Genomic DNA, 19,791 nt, shown 5'->3' with positions numbered 1-19,791 from the left:
CATCCTAGACCGTTTGTCCGATTTTCACCAAAATTGATCCGTATCGTCTTCAGACCATGCTGACAAATACTTATGGATTTCGGATTGATAGACAAAACAGTTTTCATATACCACTGCAACAGAGTTGAGCCATGATGCAAAAATTACTCTTGAGGCTGTATCTCTGCAATGCTTTGACATATTGACACCAAACTTTGCATGTGTCATTGTCATCTCAATCTGACTAAACCACATCAGTTTCGTAACAGTGACACCTATTGGTCGAAAGTGATAAACCATTAAACCATTATTATTGACTGTATTTAAAATTTGACTGCTATTTTGCCTAAAATCAACTTAATAGGTCCTTAATGGCTCATTGTTGCAGTTGGCTTGAGACTTCCAGCCATGCTGGCATGTCTTGTCTTCTTCTTTGCGCTTGGCCCCGATAATGGCTGCTTGCAGCTATATTTATTATTCTGCTTCTTCTTCTTCTTCTTCCGCCATAGGAGTCTCTGGCAGCCCATAGAACCGTATGGTAAAAAGTTGTGAAATTTGGCACACTCATAGAGGCCAGTCTGAGCTGTCACTATAGCAAATTTGGTGCCTCTAACTCAATCCCTCTAGCGCCACCACCTGTCCAAAGTTTCACTCATATTTATGCTTATAACTTTTGACCCCTAAGGGCTAGAAACAAAATTCTTTTTTCATCGGATTCCTTGGCTCAAGCCGATTCGATTTCACCCTATGATGTCATTTTCCGGTATGCAAATTTTCCCGCCATTTTGAATTTTCTGAAAAACCTACTTTTTCGAACTCCTCCTAGGCCGTTGCTCCGATTTTCACGAAAATTGAAACAGATCATCTTCAGAGCATGTTGACAAAAAGTTATGGAATTCAAGTTGATTCGTCCAATCGTTTTCAATAAACGCACAAACAAATTTTACGTGGAGGTTGCAAAAACACACTAAAGGCTATATCTCCGCAACGCTTTATCGTATTCAAACCAACCTTGGTACATGTCATCACAAGCATGACTTGAAGCAACATGCAGCGTTTCGGCGCAGCGCCACCTACCTGTCCGGAGATACGAAAAATGCCTATTTTGGCTTATAACTTCTGAACCGTTTATCCAAAAATCATAAAATTGGTCTCATTAGATTCAGGGCGTCATGCCGAGTCGACTGATATCCAATTTTACCATGTCGGCCATTTTGGATGTCGGCCATTTTGAATTATGTGCAAAAATGCTGTATTTTATGAACGCATGAACAGATTGTTATGAAACTTGGTATGGGTCATCACCACGATGCCCTGAAGTAGCCTGAGAAGTTTCGAAACAGCGCCACCTAGTGGAGAATTTTTTTTTTCAAACGCTTATAACTTTGGGTGTGGTTGACATATTTTGATGGGAGTGTGTTTTTTGGTCTCCTGAATCCTTGCCGACTCCAACGATACCAGACTTGCCAGGTTTCGGCATATGGTTTGCGCAGAGTTGTAATTTAGTGCTTAAAAAACATTTGCTGATATCTTCGAAACCGCTAGTCCGATCGAGACGAAACCAGCCTCAGAAGTTCGGAAACATAGGTCGATAGCTATACGCTAATGCCCAAATCTCAAAATATTGATAGTAAGGGGTAGTAAAATCCAATCAAAGTCAGGTGTCAGTCATTTTTTACGTGTTTTTTCATATAAATGTCTATAACTCCAAAACAAAATGAAATATTTTCACCAAACTTGACACACATATGTATGGGCTCACTACGAGGACACATAAAAAAATTGGTGGGATTGTGCCTCTTGGTGGCGCTATAATAAAACAAAACATGAAATTCCCATTGACTTCAATGCAGTATTACGGTTTAAAATGCTAATGCTATAATTTAAGAATGCACTAGTGTATCATTACAAAACTCGGTATGTGTCTTCCGCTCTATGTCCCGAAGATATTCAAAAAGTTTCGGGGCAGCGCCACCTTGTGGTCAAAAGTTGTAATAAAATGTACAAAAATGCTAATAACTTTTGATTAAATTAGCCTATTGTAATGAGACTGGTCATAATACATTCATTGGCTCATGCCGAGAAGATAGATACCAATTTTGCCATATTTTGCAAACATATCTGTGCTCCATCTTGTTATTTGTTAAAAATCTACTTTTTCAAACTCATCCTAGACCGTTTGTCCGATTTTCACCAAAATTGATCCGTATCGTCTTCAGACCATGCTGACAAATAGTTATGGATTTCGGATTGATAGACAAAACAGTTTTCATATACCACTGCAACAGAGTTGAGCCATGATGCAAAAATGACTCTTGAGGCTGTATCTCTGCAATGCTTTGACATATTGACACCAAACTTTGCATGTGTCATTGTCATCTCAATCTGACTAAACCACATCAGTTTCGTAACAGTGACACCTATTGGTCGAAAGTGATAAACCATTAAACCATTATTATTGACTGTATTTAAAATTTTACTGCTATTTTGCCTAAAATCAACTTAATAGGTCCTTAATGGCTCATTGTTGCAGTTGGCTTGAGACTTCCAGCCATGCTGGCATGTCTTGTCTTCTTCTTTGCGCTTGGCCCCGATAATGGCTGCTTGCAGCTATATTTATTATTATTATTCTTCTTCCGCTCTTGAGTCTATGGCAGCCCATAGAACCGTATGGTAAAAAGTTGTGAAATTTGGCACACAGATAGAGGACAGTCCCATCTGTCACTATAGCAAATTTTGAGTCTCCAATTCAATCCCTCTAGCGCCACCGCCTGTCCAAAGTTGCACTTATGTTTATGCTAATAACTTTTGAACCATAAGGGCTAGAAACAAAATTCCTTTTTCCCTTGAATCCTTGGCTCAAGCCGATTCGATTGCACCATATGACGTCATTTTCCGTCATGATAATTTTCCCGCCATTTTGAATTTTCCAAAAAAGCTACTTTTTCGAACTCCTCCTAGGCCGTTGTTCTGATTTTCACGAAAATTGAACCAGATCATCTTCAGACCATGCCAACAAAAAGTTATTAAAGTCAAGTTGATTAGTCGAACCGTTTTTGATAAATGCGCAAACAAATTTTATGTAGCAGTTGCAAAAATACTCTTAAGGCTGTATCTCTGCAATGCTTTATCGTATTCAACCCAAACTTGGTACATGTCATCACGAGCATGACTTGAAGTGATCTGCAGCATTTCGGTGCAGTGCCACCTACTGGTCCGGAGATACAAAAAATGGCTATTTTGGCTTATAACTTCTGATGGGTTTTTCCAAAAATCATAAAAGCGGTCTTGTTAGATTCGGGACATCATGCCGAGTTGATAAATATCCAATTATCCCGTATTACCCATTTTGGGCGTCGGCCATTTTGAATTTTGTCTAAAAATGCTGTATTTTACGAATTCATTAGCATATCGTTACGCAACTTGTTATGTGTCTTCTGCACCATGCCCTGAAGGTGCTCAAAAAGTTTCGGGGCAGTGCCACCTTGTGGTCAAAATGTATAACAAAATTTACACAAAGGCTAATAACTTTTGAATAAATTAACCTATTATGATGAAACTGGTCATAATACATTCCTTGGCTACTGCTGAGAACATAGATATCAATTTTGCCATATTTGGTAAAACGTCCTTTCCTCCATCTTGTTATTAGTTAAAAACCTACTTTTTCAAACTCCTCCTAGGCCGTTTGTCCGATTTTCACCAAAATTGACTCGTATCATCTTCAGCCCATCCCGACACAAAGTTATTGATTTCACATTAATAGATTAAATAGTTTTTGTTTAACACAGCGACGAAGCTGAGGCATGATGCCAAAATGACTCTTAAGGGTGTATCTCTGCAATGTTTTGACATATTGACAGCAAACTGTGCATGTGTCATTATCTCACCCTGACCACACCACATTCATTTGGTCACAGCGCCACCTATAGGTAAAAAGTGATACATTATTAATTTTTAACTTTATGTATAATTGTATATCTTTTTTGCCTCAGCTTATTTTAATAGGTCTTTAATGGTTCATTTTTGCAGCTGGTCACTCCCAGCCATGCTGGCATGTCCCATTTTCTTCTTTGCGCTGAGGCATGATGCCAAAATGAATCTTAAGGTTGTATCTCTGCAATGTTTTGACATATTGACACCAAACTGTGCATTTTTGCAGCTGGTCACTCCCAGCCATGTTGGCATGTCTTATTTTCTTCTTTGCGCTTGGCCCCGGAATTGCTGCTTGCAGCTATATTTTGTACTGGTTTTATTTCTAAAATATTATATAGTTTTATAGGAGGACTATTCATAGGCAAATACATTTTTCAGAAGTTTGTAGGTACAGACATCCTTTGTGGCAGTTCTTAGTAGTTTTTTCTAAAGCTTTTATATAGTTCATATCGATATCGGAATTATATCGTATCGACCGAAATTAAGAAAAATATCGTGATATGAATTTTGGCCATATCGTCCAGCCCTAATCTAGATAGATATTGTAATTAATGAAAATGAATACCTGAAGGCCATCCTTCAAACGTGTCGCTGCATAAACAGTCCCAAAGCCTCCTTCACCCAGTTCAGCGCCCATTTCATATCTGGAGGAACCGATGTCTGTTAAAAGAAGAAAGAAAGAAAGGTCACCTACTTGATCTAAACCTTTATCTAACACACACACACACACACACACACACACACACACACACACACACACACACACACACACACACACACACACACACACACACACACACACACACACACACACACACACACACTTTCAAAAAAAGTAATTTTCCATGTTATCAACTACCCTTAAAGAAAGCATGAATTTAAAGTATAACCCATTGACCTGCTGATTAAAGAGTGCATGTGTGTTAGGTTATGTTAGCGTTTCTTAGCAAACTGACCCATAATTGTTCTCTGATCCTCTGCTAGACTGTCTGAAGCTGTGGTGACGTCCACACTCGTGTCAGGAGCATCATGGACAGGGGTTGGGAAGGAGTCGCCATTTAATTTTGTCATGGCACGTTTGAAAACTTGGAAGGTGTTGTCAATCCAGTCCTGGTCGCCTCGAGGGTCAGCAGTGACGGGTTCCTCTGAAACGTGGAAGACTTGAGGAGGTCCGCTGCTGTCCTGAGAAGACGACTGACCTACAGAGGGCAATCACACCAACATTATTAATAAAACACTCGCATTACTGCAAGTCATTTTTATGTGCATATTCACTTTGTTAGGAAACAAACATACTTTTTTGTTATCATATTAGACACATTTAAGTGTGTTTAAAATGATGTTATGGCGTTACTCTGTGTGTTCGCTCAGCGGCTGCTGTCACTCTTGTTCACACTGCTAAGAGTAAAGCGCTTCAGAATAAAACCGGAAACCGAGAGTAGCGCAGATATGACACCATTGACAGGCGACTCTCTCAGACGTCCCGGTTCATTGGTTATAATGGCCATTTTCTCATGATTTACAAATAGTTGGAAACATTTGGGATATTGTAAGTACTCAACTGAACAAAATATATAACACTTGCCTAGCGGTTTTTGGATATTTTACTGCAAAAATGCCACATAGTGCTCCTTAAATGATCTCATTTACCATCTGAAGCTGTGGTGACGTCCACACTCGTGTCCGGAGCATCATGGACAGGGGTTGGGAAGGAGTCGCCATTTAATTTTGTCATGGCACGTTTGAACACTTGGAAGGTGTTGTCAATCCAGTCCTGGTTGCCTCGAGGGTCAGCAGTGACGGGTTCCTCTGAAATGTGGAAGACTTGTGGAGGTCCGCTGCTGTCCTGAGAAGACGACTGACCTACAGAGGGCAATCACACCAACATTATTAATAAAACACTCACATTACTGCAACTCATTTTTACAGGGAGTGCAGAATTATTAGGCAAATGAGTATTTTGACCACACCATCCTCGTTATGCATGTTGTCTTACTCCAAGCTGTATAGGCTGGAAAGCCTACTACCAATTAAGCATATTAGGTGATGTGCATCTCTGTAATGAGAAGGGGTGTGGTCTAATGACATCAACACCCCATATCAGGTGTGCATAATTATAAGGCAACTTCCTGTCCTTTGGCAAAATGGGTCAAAAGAAGGACTTGACAGGCTCAGAAAAGTCAAAAATAGTGAGATATATTGCAGAGGGATGCAGCAGTCTTAAAATAGCCAAGCTTCTGAAGCGTGATCATCGAACAATCAAGTGTTTCATTCAAAATAGTCAACAGGGTCGCAAGAAGCGTGTGGAAAAACCAAGGCGCAAAATAACTGCCCGTGAACTGAGAAAAGTCAAGCGTGCAGCTGCCAAGATGCCACTTGCCACCAGTTTGGCCATATTTCAGAGCTGCAACATCACTGGAGTGCCCAAAAGCACAAGGTGTGCAATACTCAAAGACATGGCCAAGGTAAGAAAGGCAGAAAGTCGACCACCACTGAACAAGACACACAAGCTGAAACGTCAAGACTGGGCCAAGAAATATCTCAAGACTGATTTTTCTAAGGTTTTATGGACTGATGAAATGAGAGTGAGTCTTGATGGGCCAGATGGATGGGCCCGTGGCTGGATTGGTAAAGGGCAGAGAGCTCCAGTCCGACTCAGACGCCAGCAAGGTGGAGGTGGAGTACTGGTTTGGGCTGGTATCATCAAAGATGAGCTTGTGGGGCCTTTTCGGGTTGAGGATGGAGTCAAGCTCAACTCCCAGTCCTACTGCCAGTTTCTGGAAGACACCTTCTTCAAGCAGTGGTGCAGAAAGAAGTCTGCATCCTTCAAGAAAAATATGATTTTCATGCAGGACAATGCTCCATCACATGCGTCCAAGTACTCCACAGCGTGGCTGGCAAGAAAGGGTATAAAAGAAGAAAATCTAATGATATGGCCTCCTTGTTCACCTGATCTGAACCCCATTGAGAACCTGTGGTCCATCATCAAATGTGCGATTTACAAGGAGGGAAAACAGTACACCTCTCTGAGCAGTGTCTGGGAGGCTGTGGTTGCTGCTGCACGAAATGTTGATGGTGAACAGATCAAAACACTGACAGAATCCATGGATGGCAGGCTTTTGAGTGTCCTTGCAAAGAAAGGTGGCTATATTGGTCACTGATTTGTTTTTGTTTGGTTTTTGAATGTCAGAAATGCATATTTGTGAATGTTGAGATGTTATATTGGTTTCACTGGTAAAAATAAATAATTGAAATGGGTATAAATTTGTTTTTTGTTAAGTTGCCTAATAATTATGCACAGTAATAGTCACCTGCACACACAGATATCCCCCTAAAATAGCTAAAACTAAAACTTCCAAAAATATTCAGCTTTGATATTAATGAGTTTTTTGTGTTCATTGAGAACATGGTTGTTGTTCAATAATACAATTAATCCTCAAAAATACAACTTGCCTAATAATTCTGCACTCCCTGTATGTGCATATTCACTTTGTTAGGAAACAAACATACTTTTTGTTTGTTAAAACAAAAAATCTGAGGTAATACATTCTCATAACATGTTAAAGGTGCACTATGTAACTTTCCGTCCGCTAGAGGTCGCCTATTCAAAACAAAGGCGTAGTTTGACGACGCCAAATTTGAGCTCAGCATCTTGGGACATTTGGTCTTCACCTCACAGCCGGTGGAAAATAGGACTCGGGCAGAAATCATGTTCAGGGATGAGATTATTAACGTTACTGTAGTGTGAAGCAGGAGCGAGTGTTGAGGAGCTGAGCGAGGCCGCTGGAGCGAGTGAACACAACACACACCTCGCGAGCAGCGGGACTTTTATTATGCCACAGTCGCCGGCGCCATTTCCGCTTTTACCGATCATGAGAATAAGGTAACGCAGCTCAGTTTATCATATTAAGGCATCTTTACACAGCAAACGCGGCACAGAAACCGATTCTGAAGCGGCATAAAATCCCCAAAATGTGCATTTACACAGACCGTTTAATCCTTCTCTGAAGCGGCATAAATGCATTTACACAGGAATTAAAATCGCGGGTAACGATGCGTTGAACATTATTTAAAACTACAGTTTTAACAAAGTGTTATAAATTAATTTAAAACAAATAATGAAATGTATAAAAATAGACCTAAAATAAAAATACGTAATTTTAAATAGTTTTGTTCTGCCTGCTAAAAGCGCTTTTGATGTTTGGCATAATTCTGTAGGTCTAGCCTCCTGTAATTCTGCAATTCTTCTATTGTAGGCTACGGTACAGTTATTTTATATTTCTTAATAAAATTGTGCCTGATTGACAATGCTATAAAGAAAGTATAGCCTACATTATTACGGGTAGAATACCGCAGGATTAAAAGTGGTCCAAAGTTTTTTTCAAAGAAACAGAAAGTCACTTTAGAGCAGTCACAACATGTAGGCTACAGGGGCGTCGCATCCGTGGGGGATACACACACTCTTTTCTCGGTGACAGGTTTCAACACCCACTCTTTTTCTTCAGTTTTTCCGCAGTTTTGCACAAACACCATAGCCTACTGCAGTCGCTCCTCCGTTTCTCTGGCCGCTCTGTGTCTGCGCTCGCAGCGGCTGCTTCCCCTCCCCTCATAATAGATATTTTTATAGCTTAATACTCTTTAAATATGTTGTTGCATTGTGAAAAGTTTCGGTGCATAGGACAGACCTGTCCGCTGTCGTTCTCGTGGTTCTGACCAAAGAAGAGCGATCTGTAATCTCCATTACAGCACCAGGCTGCATGCCCCATCTCTCTGAGCCCATAGAGTGTAAAAGTGGTCAGGAATCTAGGCCTAATATTTCCCCAAAACTAAGTTTAGTTCTCAGCTCGTATAACATGAGCCCGAATTTTTGACAATTCTGTCTAATTGTGAACAGAAAAACGTCAATCCATTACCGACGATTTTTGTTCGCGTCTTTATTAAATAGGCCTATAGCCTACAGACAGTTAGGCTATTTAATTAAAAAATAATGTTATAGGCTAATATTTAAACATAGCCTAACTATGACATTATAGTTTTCTTTAACCCTTTGTTCAACGAAATTAAGCGCCGGCTCATTTTGTGCCTTTATGACAGCGGGAACAACTCACTCTGTATTTTTTTGCATTATGATACAGATAGCCTAGGTGATATACATAATTATAAACTATACATTTTCTACTTTTATGTCACAATAACAACAAAGGCCGTGGATTCTGGGAATATTGTTTATGCACTTCAAAATTTCCAAATTCTGTCTTAATTAATTTTTTTATTATTATTAGGCTAATAAAAATTGTTCAAAAGCATTTCTAAATTAAGGTAATATTTCCAAAAAACGAATTTTCGAGCCAAAATAACGAAATGGTAAAAACTACTACCATGCAAATTAAATTTAGCCCTTCTCTGGCAGTTAGGCTACAACCTGGGGAACTGTAATAAGCTAAATGCTCTAATAAATATTCACATAGCCTAATAATAATGATAATTAAAAAATACACAACTTTAAATAAACTCAAATATCTACAATGTTGCTTATAGACAAATTACAATAGCCTACCGTAATGATTGAGTAGCTAGGCTATAGCCTATTTCAAGTTGTTAGGCTGCACTATGCCTAAGGGAAAAATCCAAACTTTAGTCTATTTTAACAACATGTAGGACAGCAGATAGAATATATCAGAAAATATCAAATCTAATATAAAATATCCTTCTCTCGAAGAGATTATAATACTGGGTTGCAGTGACGCCGACTGGGTTAAGCATTTTCCGTTTCTGAGGGGAAATGTTGCAGTGCGTTGATCTGCCAGTCTCTTCAAAGGAAGATTACAAACGGCGAACACTAGTGGTTAGCTTGACGATGTGAGTACAGAAATCTTTTACCATAATTCCTTGATGGTTTGTCTCCTTGCTGCTTCTCGATTCTCGCGCTTCGTGAGCTTGCTGACAGGCGGTTGTCATGACAATGATGTAGTTTAAGGCGGCACAAGTTCGCGTTCATTTACACTGAATCAAAACCGCTTCTATGTCGCCTTTGATACTAGGGGCCGAGGTGGGTCAGACCCGGCATATTTTAAGTCTGCTTTAATGCGGCATCGCGTCTTTACACAGAATTTTGAGCAGACACAGACCCGCGTTAGACCCGCCTTAACTCGGCTGTGTAAAGATGCCTTTAGACACATTTAAGTGTTTAAAATGATGTTATGGCGTTACTCTGTGCGTTCGCTCAGCGGCTGCTGTGACTCTTGTTCACGCTGCTAAGAGTAAAGCAGGGTATCTGCAGGTTTCACCAAGTCAAATTTAAGACTTTTTAAGACCATTATGAATTAAATTTAAGACCTATATCACACAATAAAAAAAACATGCATAGGAAATGCAGAATCACTCAATTACTTAAACTTATATTATTTAATTTGTTTACAATTGTTACATTGAACAAAGTATTAGTAAACGTATTATTCATAGCTCAATCCCACCAGGGTTAGCATATATATATATATATATATATATACATTTTGACCAAAATTTGTTTTTATTTTGTGGAGGTCACTTCCATAAATTTGCAAACATTTTTATTTTTATAAAAATAATTAGGATTTAAAACATTTTTATTTTACATAATTAGGATGCAACATTAACCATATTATTATGTTAGATGCACAATAGTCACACATGGCAATAAAACTGACAAAATGCATGCATCTTGGTAGGCCTACTACAAAAACAAAAAAGGCTGGTTCAGTGGTGTGCTATCTATCTTTAATAACACGATCGCTTGGGGTGGGAAATATGACCAACATCTTACAAGTAAACCACAGCAATAATTGCTTAATATAGGCTAAGTAAAGAGTTTTCAAGTAATTACGTAATCAAGTAATCGGTCAGTAATAAAATTTATACTTATAAACAAATGACAATAGGACAAATAAATACAACATAAATATGCTTATCTACAAAGAGGAACACCCACCCATTTTTAGAAGTAGGGCTTATTCAACTTCTTTAGACATTTAGATATGTGGGCAAATGCATTTGTCTCAGTGCATGCATTGTTTTAGTTTGGCAGGGTCGCATTTCCCCACATATCTAAATGTCTAAAGAAGTTGAATAAGCCCTATTTCTAAAAAAGTTGGAGTGTTCCTTTAAGTGTAAGTGCTGTTTTCCTCATTTGTGTTGTTAAGCTATATTAGTTGGCTTTCACTTTAAGAACTTACTAATGTGCAGATCCAGTGCTTACTGACACGTCCCAAACTCATCGGAGTTCGGAGTTTACATCACTGTTATTAACTCGTTTAGTGCAGTCGGGTATATTATACTTTTATTTGGTCATTAAGCAAGATGGAGAGAAAGATTCGCCTTCGCGTTCATTATCGCGGAACTACAAGAACCATCAGACTCGGTGCCAATAACAAGAAAGCTGATTGGCTGCAATATAAGATGCATGCTTGTCTAATTTGTAGTTGTAATAGAGTGAAACAATAGTTTGGTCTAGAGAAAGAAAGAACTACAAACACCACGGAACTAACACACACACACACATGCTCGCGTGCTGCGGGAGGCGAGAGCATTTCATGTAGGAAAATTAAGACCTTTTTAACATTATTTAAGACCTAGAACGCAATGCTTCAATGAATTTAAGGCTTTTTAAGACTCCGCGGGGACCCTGTAAAGCGCTTCAGAATAAAACCGGAAACCGAGAGTAGCGCAGATATGACACCATTGACAGGCGACTCTCTCAGACGTCCCGGTTCATTGGTTATAATGACCATTTTCTCATGATTTACAAATAGTTGGAAACATTTTGAGATATTGTAAGTACTCAACTGAACAAATATATAACACTTGCCTAGCGGTTTTTGGATATTTTACTGCAAAAATACTACATAGTGCACCTTAAATGATCTCATTTACCATCTGAAGCTCGGGTGACGTCCACACTCGTGTCAGGAGCATCATGGACAGGGGTTGGGAAGGAGTCGCCATTTAATTTTGTCATGGCACGTTTGAACACTTGGAAGGTGTTGTCAATCCAGTCCTGGTCGCCTCGAGGGTCAGCAGTGACGGGTTCCTCTGAAATGTGGAAGACTTGAGGAGGTCCGCTGCTGTCCTGAGAAGACGACTGACCTACAGAGGGCAATCACACCAACATTATTAATAAAACACTCACATTACTGCATCTACGCTTGCTGTACATTATGAAGAGACTTTTCGGGGGAATTCACACTGGACACATTCTTTCCAGTTTTTCAGTCATCAGTCAATGTGTGCAAACAATAAACATCATGAATGTGATTAATATTAATGCGCACATTCACCTTGTTAGGCAACATACAGTGAGGTAAAGCATTTTAATTTCTGTGTAAATGCATTAATTCATGAAGATACAAAATTAAAGATTGTGTGTAATGTCCTGTATCATGTGTTGAGTATATTAAGTCTGAATTTTGTAGTACATTTGTGATGGCGTATATATGTACTGTATGTTGTACTGTGACACATTACGGACACGACAAAACTGAACTTTACATGTGCCTGTACATTTTTGACTGTCCTCAAAACACCTTTAAACATAAAAATAAGTGTATAGCCAGCGCAGACTCCAATGATCAAAAGAGTAACGTATTGTCATATCATCTGATTTACCATCATTACTCTCCACAGGTGGAACATCCTCGCTCTGGTCCTCGTGGTCATCTTTGGCCACTTTCCTTCTCCTCTGGAAATAAGCATATAGCCCAAGTGCAGTCAATAGCACCATTTCGACGTCTCAAGTAGGCTAGCTAGCGTAGACCGAGGGATCTGCAGCAAGATCAACGGGTTGTATTTTTCTGTGAAGACTGAAGTCGTGTATAGATAAAAGTTGAGTACTGAAGATAAAAGTTGAGTAATATTGGCATGAAATGCTAGCAAATCGTTGTGAATAAAGCTCGAGTCGAGTGAGAAACACAAGAAACACTAAAATCAGCAACGAACAGCAAGAGAAAAGGCTTGAACAAAGCATAAGCACTTTAATACCTGATACTGTGACGTCACAATGTTGATGGAATCCCAGAGAAGTTCCAGTGATTGGTCCATTCTGTGCTGTGGGCTTCTGTCTCCATTTAGTGTCTAAACTAGTTTCATACATTTACAAACTGAGCCCAAAATAACAGAAAGAAGCCATTTAATTAAAACAATGGTCCATGTTTAAAAACAATATTCACAAAATGTTTAGTGAAATTAGAAAACCATTACTTTACTTGTATACATGTTCTTTATCCATATATTTAGTTCTAATATTACAAACTTAATAATCTCAAGGTTGTGGGTTTTACACCATTCTTCTGTAGTGTGGTTTTGGTGAAGTGCAATAAAGTAAACATCACGAGTTTTACTTTACCTTACTTCTCACCGCGGTTTCCTGATGGTTTATGGAGCAAAAAGTCTCCTCTGCCGTTTCAAAGTGTTATAGGATTATTTTCATTTAAAAACGACGAAATCAGACAAGATTTTATTAGTTTGCCCGACTATTTTTTTTCAGTTCTGTGCTAAAACAGCTGTCAAACATAAAATGTATAGTTTCGCTGAGATTTATCTTACCTCGGACATTTTGACCGTTAAAACTGAGCGAACAGCACAAAGCCCGCCTACTTTGATCTGATTGGTCGCCTCAGATATTTTGACATTGACGAGTGACTGACAGAAGCTGTGATAACCAACGGAAAATATTGGGGCTGTGTTTAAACTATATTAGGCGATATTTCTCATGCTTTATTAGGTTCGCACCTCGGAAAATACAGAGGTCCGGACCTAGATATGGCCAAATTACAAACAAATGGACAGTTTTCCCATGATATATTATTTTCCACAAAGTTTTTCGTCGTCTATTTTTACCTGCGTCGCTTACCGTATCATTTGCGCGCGGATTCTCCACTTTCATCATTTATATATTTGACACCCGACTAAATAAAATAAAACCAAGAAGATCCGGTCAAGGGAAACAATAGCAGAGATTGGTAAGGATCTGTTATTTAACTAGATTTACATTTTTTTAAAGACAAACTGTTGGCTTGATGATCGAGGTCTTTTTAATTTAGAAGAGATGTTGGGTCGCTCAAGTGTTGCTAGGAGGTTTCTATGTGGTTGCTAGGGTGTCCAGTCATTTTAGACCCTACAGTCAATATGAGTCTCAATGCTTTGATAATTTTACTGTTCTTTCATATTTTTGTTGCACTAAAACTTGATTTATCATCCATAGTAATAAACTCATATGGTAGACTTACATAATAGTAATAATCTCTACTATAGGCCTATTCTATTGGTGCCCTGGATATTGATAATTTGTAATATTATGGGTTAATTTGGTCTCCTAATGAGTTTATGCAGCTATTCCTAAACTATCAGGGTTAAAATTAAAGGGTTAGTTTGACCCCAAAATAAAAATGATGGCATTCATTTCTCACCATCAGACATTTGTTTTTTAAAACAAATAAATAATGTTTTAAGAATATGTTTGTGTGTGTTTGTTTTAGGGTTGTGAGGTAGCTGGAGCGTGTCCCATCCTCTCGGGACACAGGCAGAAAAAACACCCTGGACCGGCCAGTCCATCTCTGGCTCTCATACACACGCTGTCCTGCTGCATGTCTTTGCTCTTAACTGTGGGTGAAACTGGAGAATACCTGGAGGAAAACATGGAGAATCCACACAGAAAGGCCTCCTGGCTCAGGCTCAAATCGGGACCTTTTGCCCTGAGGTGCTGCCCACCATACTGTCAACATCTGGGTACCAAATCCAGGAGCGGGAGCCCTCTGAGGAGTGGTTTGGGGAGGACAGAGGTAGGCTAAATACACATACATTGCTAAAACTCGCATCAACATATCAATCATTTTTTAATACAAAATAAACATGAATACATTTCTTCATGTTAAGACATTCATGCTTTATTATTTATTTTTATTAGTGCTGTCAATTAGTAAAAAACAAAAACAAAACAAAAACAAATAAAAAAATATATAATTAATCAAAGAGCTGAATTACAATAGCAGTTATATGAATGTGTATGACTGAATACAAATAATTACAACAAAAATGTATATACACCAAAAAACAAACCTTATAGTTAGAAAACCTTATAAATAGAAAACACAATTACAAGGCAGCAATAAAATGATCCTTTATACATCTTTTATAACATATTAAAGAAGAACATTTTCTTGCTAAATGGGGTGAACCATTCCATATTTTAATACTATATCTTATTAAAGGGGGGGTGAAATGCTGTTTCATGCATACTGAGCTTTTTACACTGTTAAAGACTTGATTCCCATCCTAAACATAGACAAAGTTTCAAAAACTAATGTTGGACGTTTCATGGAGTATTTCTGTGTTAAAAATACTCCTTCCGGTTTCTCACAAGTTTCGGAGAGTTTTTTTCGAGTATGGCTCAGCTTGACGTCGATAGAGCGGAAGGTCCTTGTATGGGCCGTACGGGCTCTTCTCCCAGTAGGGCGCGCGCGCGTGACTAGAGCAAGAGAGGAAATGCACGCCGTAAACACTCTCTCAGCTGCAGATCCAGTCGTCCGTGAACACTTATGACGCGCCGCGCTCCACTTTATTCCTATGGGTGACGTCGAGCGACTTCAACGCTTCAGTACAGCATTCTGGGAAGGCAACGCTGCATTTGAACGCAGAAATGACGGGAAGCTTCACAACATTGCGGATCTCCACCGGTCACTGCTGTTACAGGACTTCAGCCAATCATACCAAAGAAGTGTGTTTTTGACGGAGCGGTCCCAGCGATAAAGGTTCGGTCCTGCTTTGGAAGCAGCCGGTGAGTAAAACTGCTTCAGATGTCTGTGCTGTCGGCTATCGTCACGTGAGTAAACATCAGTAAACGACACGATCGCGTGCTTCGTCATTCAAATGCGCTAACGGTTACTCCATTGTTGTTCTGTGTATAGCGTTACACTAGTCTGACGTCCAAAACCGTTTTGCGTGCTACTGCTAAGGTTTAGTCGCATACAATAGTCCATAAACCGAATCATGTCCTCATAAACTGCGAGTAAAGACACAGAAATGTGGAGAGGCCACTAAATACAGTACATACCACAGAGACGGACGTCCTCCTTTTTAAAAAAAAATATTTAAAGATAATTTATTTAAATTAAACCAATTTGTTAATAAGCTCACAGAGACGAAGGAGAACGATAAACATGGATTTTATTAACAAACTCAGGGGAACATGCAACACAGCTAGACATTAATGAGTACCGACAAACACTGAGGGCAAACTGAGGGAATAAATACACAGGATAACTGAGGATAGCGAGGGGCAGGTGAAAGACAAGGCACAGGTGATTGACATGACTAATTAACTAAACAAGGGAGAAACAGGCTAAACTAAAGCCTAGTTCACACTGCCCAATTTTTGCCCCGATTTTGAGTCGCCGACAGGTTTTGTGAAATCGCCGACAAATGCCCGAGATCATAAGCAAATCAGTGCTCGTGCACGCGAGTGACAATCACGCAGTGTGAATAATCAAAGACGCGATCAGAGAGAATCGCCGACGAGTCGCAGACGCCGGTGAGATATTTGGCATGCTAAATATCTGGACCTGTCGGCGACTCCTGCTGTGTGAACTGCGTTCTGACTGAAAATTACACCGACAGCCAATGAGAGAGTAAGATACAGGGCAGCAGGACGTTCAGGGAGGAGTTAGAGCATAATTTCAGTATTTTAATAGATATATTTACAATTCTATCAAACAGAAACAAAGGCCAAACATTTGCAGATCCAGCCGCAGCAGCAGCACACTACAAAATTGTTTATTTACCTCAAACTGTCTTTGCAGAACAAAATCCTGGCTCCCTCTGTCTCTCCAACAATTTCTTCCGCCATAATCTTTTTTCTTTTTCTCCACAAATCAGCGCACATACAGTTTGAAGCAAACGTTGTGCAGTTTATCATTTTAAATAACAATTCCAAGTCACGCGCGAGAACTCCGGTCTGACGCACGTGTGATCTCGCGTTGTTTACTCGTCACATCGCACGCGTGTTTGGGAAACGTAGTTTGCACACCGGAGAGAGAATTGTCTGCGATTCTTCCTCTTGTTCAGTCATGCAGTGTGAACTCCTCTGTCGTCAAACCATCGGTCAGTGTGAACACAGCAGTGACTGAATGATACCCCAGATATTCATGTAGTGTGAATAGAGCAGAGACCCGACGAGTTTGAAAATCGTGCAGTCTGAACTAGGCTTAACAGGGACAAGACATGCATACATGTGACATGACGCCCCCTCCCGGAAAGGTGCGTCCCCGTGCCGTAACATAACATCAGAGGAGGGTGGGTGGGGGCTCAGGAGGAGGGCGTGAAACACCAAACTGACAGTCAGGAGTGGTACACAGGGTCAGAGGGGAAACCAGAGTCCAGGAAGAGACATGGAAAGGGAGAAGCCAGAGGGAAGCCAGGAGCAGGAGCCAGATGGTGTGCCAGAAACCAGCCAGGACGAAGCCCCTGGGCGGAGTGGATGGTGGGAGGAGCCACGGAGGAGATGATTGGGATGATGAAAATGCCCTGGGGAGGACCAACAGAGAGGCCTCTGTTGGAGCCGAGGAGCCCCCGTGACGCAGATGGTCCTGGAGACCGAGGTGTCCCCGCAGTGACGAGCACCCGAGGTGGAGACAGTGGACCAGAGGGCAGCGGCTGATCCGGAGGGACCGAGGACGAAGGCGTAGATGAAGGGAGGGTGGAGCCAGACGAAGCCGCAGGCTAAGGCAGGTCGACGACTGACCAAGGCGGAGCTGGAGAGACGAGGGAGCCCGGAGAAGCCGTATGACCGATGGTACCCAGCGAAGCCGAGGGAGGGAGGAGCCAAGGGGGGCGCCGAAGAGTCTACGGATCGAGGCAGAGCAGGGGGCACCGAGGCTGGAGGCGGAGATGGAGAATCCTCAGTGCTGCACGGAGCTGGTGGCCAGACGACACTCGGCGTCTCCACACAGCTTGTGAGGGAGGCTAAATACACAGGATAACTGAGGATAACGAGGGGCAGGTGAAAGACAAGGCACAGGTGATTGATATGACTAAGTAACTAAACAGGGGAGAAACAGGCTAAACTAACAGGGACAAGACATGCATACATGTGACACAATTAAAATAAGCAATTAAACTATCATTTTCATTCTTAATCGATAAATTCAAATTTAATTGAGAAAAAACTAAGGCTGTGTCATCAGCAAATATTATTGGAGTATTTGAAACATAAATAAGAAATCATAAGTGTCCAAGAATGGACCAGTGAGGAACATAGTAATCTTGATTTGCTAGAATAGCAAACCTTAAAGTCTTCTATTAAAAATGTAACTGTTCAACTAATTGTATAATATCATGAAAACCATATTTATACAGCTTTTCAAAAAAAAAAAATGAATGATTGACTGAATCAAAAGCTTTTGAAAGATCTATAAAAATACTACAACTACATTCGTGGTTTTCAAGTGCAAGAGTAACCTTGTCAATCAGATGAAGCAAAGCCATAGGCCTATAAGTAGTGGGGGGTTTCTTCTTCCGGAATCTCTTTAACATTTACAGTTTAAGGCATAGTTCACCCAAAAATTAAGATTAGCCCATGATTTATGATTTACTCACTCTGAAGTTATCCTAGGAGTATATGACATTCTTCTTTCAGATGAATACAATCAGCGTTATAAAGAAGTACATAAAAGTGCATCTATCCATGATGAAAGAGCTCCACACGGCTCCAGAAGTTAATAAAGGCCTTCTGAAGCAAATCCGTGATCAAATATCTATATTGAATCTGTTAAAGAAAACTATAAAAAAAACTGAAAGCTATAAAACTGCCATATAAACGTTTTATTTTCTCTTGGTGCCACATAATGTACCTTCAAATGAATAACAAAAGCTCATACAAGCTTAAAGCTACACTGTGTAACTTTTTTAGTTTATTCTTAGCTAAAATCACTTAGTTCTTTCAAAAATATATGTGCTCATTAATGTATATTTACTTCTTTCAAGTAATTATGCATTCTTGTAATTTTATAATATACCATTGAAAACACACACGTGTTGAGGGTTCGGATGGCGGTCGCCATGTTGCTCCTCCATCTTGAAAGTACAGTAGCCAAAGAGGGACATACCCGTAAATTCAAGCTTCGCTTTTCGCGTTTTTACACTCGATGGCACCGTGTCGAATGTGAAAAGGAGGATTGCTTGAGGCTGCTATATGATGATGGAGGATCACTCTTAAGCCCCTTTCACACTGCACGTCCGACCCGCAATATTCCCGGAGCATTGCCGGGTCGCCTTCTGTGTGAAAGCAACCACGTCCCGGAATTGATTACCGAATTCGACTCGGGTCGGGGACCTAGTAACATTGCGGGATATGTATCAGAGTCGCCAAGGAAGCGGAAAAGAGAATTAAGACGGCAACGCGACGGGCAAATCAACAAGACAAAAGTAAATATTGGAGTGGCCTTTCCAAGATAGAAAGAGCTCATGAGGAGCAACGATTTTAAAAAGAACGCCGACGCTGCCTGCTTTCTTCTCGACAGGTAATATTAATTCAGCCTATTTGTGTATATTGGAAGTTTTATTGTTGCTTGGCTAATTATATCATGGTGTGCTGTGCATAACACTAGAACGACGTCTAGGATAGTTTTCCTCGCGTCAATGATGAAAAAATATTTTTAAACCTTATAACATAAATCCGTGTTCTATGACTGAAAACATGAGATTAATATTTGAATTGAATTATAATTTGTTCGCCTTACGCTAGTGGTGTCGTACAATATACAGAATAACGAGAGCACTAATAAAAGTTACTTCACTAAGATTAGCTTGCATTCGTCTGGGAACCTGATAGCTGATGTTAGCAATGAAATG

General features: G+C 40.1%; 2 protein-coding genes across 2 annotated transcripts in view; both read right to left on the bottom strand.

The window, feature by feature from the left end:
* LOC137075818 (uncharacterized) overlaps positions 1-13,489 on the bottom strand; it is a 199,728-nt gene extending 186,239 nt beyond the window's left edge. Inside the window, exons 1-2 of the mRNA XM_067444772.1 lie at positions 13,292-13,489; positions 12,928-13,046 (exon numbers count right to left, since the gene is read on the bottom strand). Of these exons, the coding sequence (XP_067300873.1) occupies positions 12,928-12,987 (60 nt within the window). The 5' untranslated portion in view covers positions 12,988-13,046; positions 13,292-13,489. The remainder of the gene's footprint in view (positions 1-12,927; positions 13,047-13,291) is intronic.
* On the bottom strand, positions 3,894-12,670 carry LOC137075780 (uncharacterized). Its single transcript, XM_067444734.1, has 6 exons — positions 12,556-12,670; positions 11,824-12,036; positions 5,566-5,778; positions 4,872-5,114; positions 4,481-4,575; positions 3,894-3,905 (listed from the first exon to the last, which is right to left on the bottom strand). The coding sequence occupies exons 1-6, from the start codon at positions 12,668-12,670 to the stop codon at positions 3,894-3,896; spliced, it is 891 nt and encodes a 296-aa protein (XP_067300835.1).
* Positions 13,490-19,791: the final 6,302 nt, after the last annotated feature.

Source organism: Pseudorasbora parva, chromosome 5 (genome assembly GCF_024679245.1).
Source record: "Pseudorasbora parva isolate DD20220531a chromosome 5, ASM2467924v1, whole genome shotgun sequence".
Taxonomy (NCBI): Eukaryota; Metazoa; Chordata; class Actinopteri; order Cypriniformes; family Gobionidae; genus Pseudorasbora; species Pseudorasbora parva.
This window is presented reverse-complemented; position numbering and strand designations above follow the sequence as displayed.

What these genes read in the sequence shown, in the direction of transcription:
- LOC137075780 (XM_067444734.1), bottom strand. Translation starts at nt 12,670, where the DNA reads ATGGTGCTATTGACTGCACTTGGGCTATATGCTTATTTCCAGAGGAGA. An exon ending in ACCTGTGGAGAGTAATGATG is followed by an intron (nt 12,037 to 12,555) that starts GTAAATCAGATG and finishes TGCCCTCTGTAG; the next exon opens with GTCAGTCGTCTTCTCAGGAC. An exon ending in GGATCAGAGAACAATTATGG is followed by an intron (nt 4,576 to 4,871) that starts GTCAGTTTGCTA and finishes TTCTTTTAACAG; the next exon opens with ACATCGGTTCCTCCAGATAT.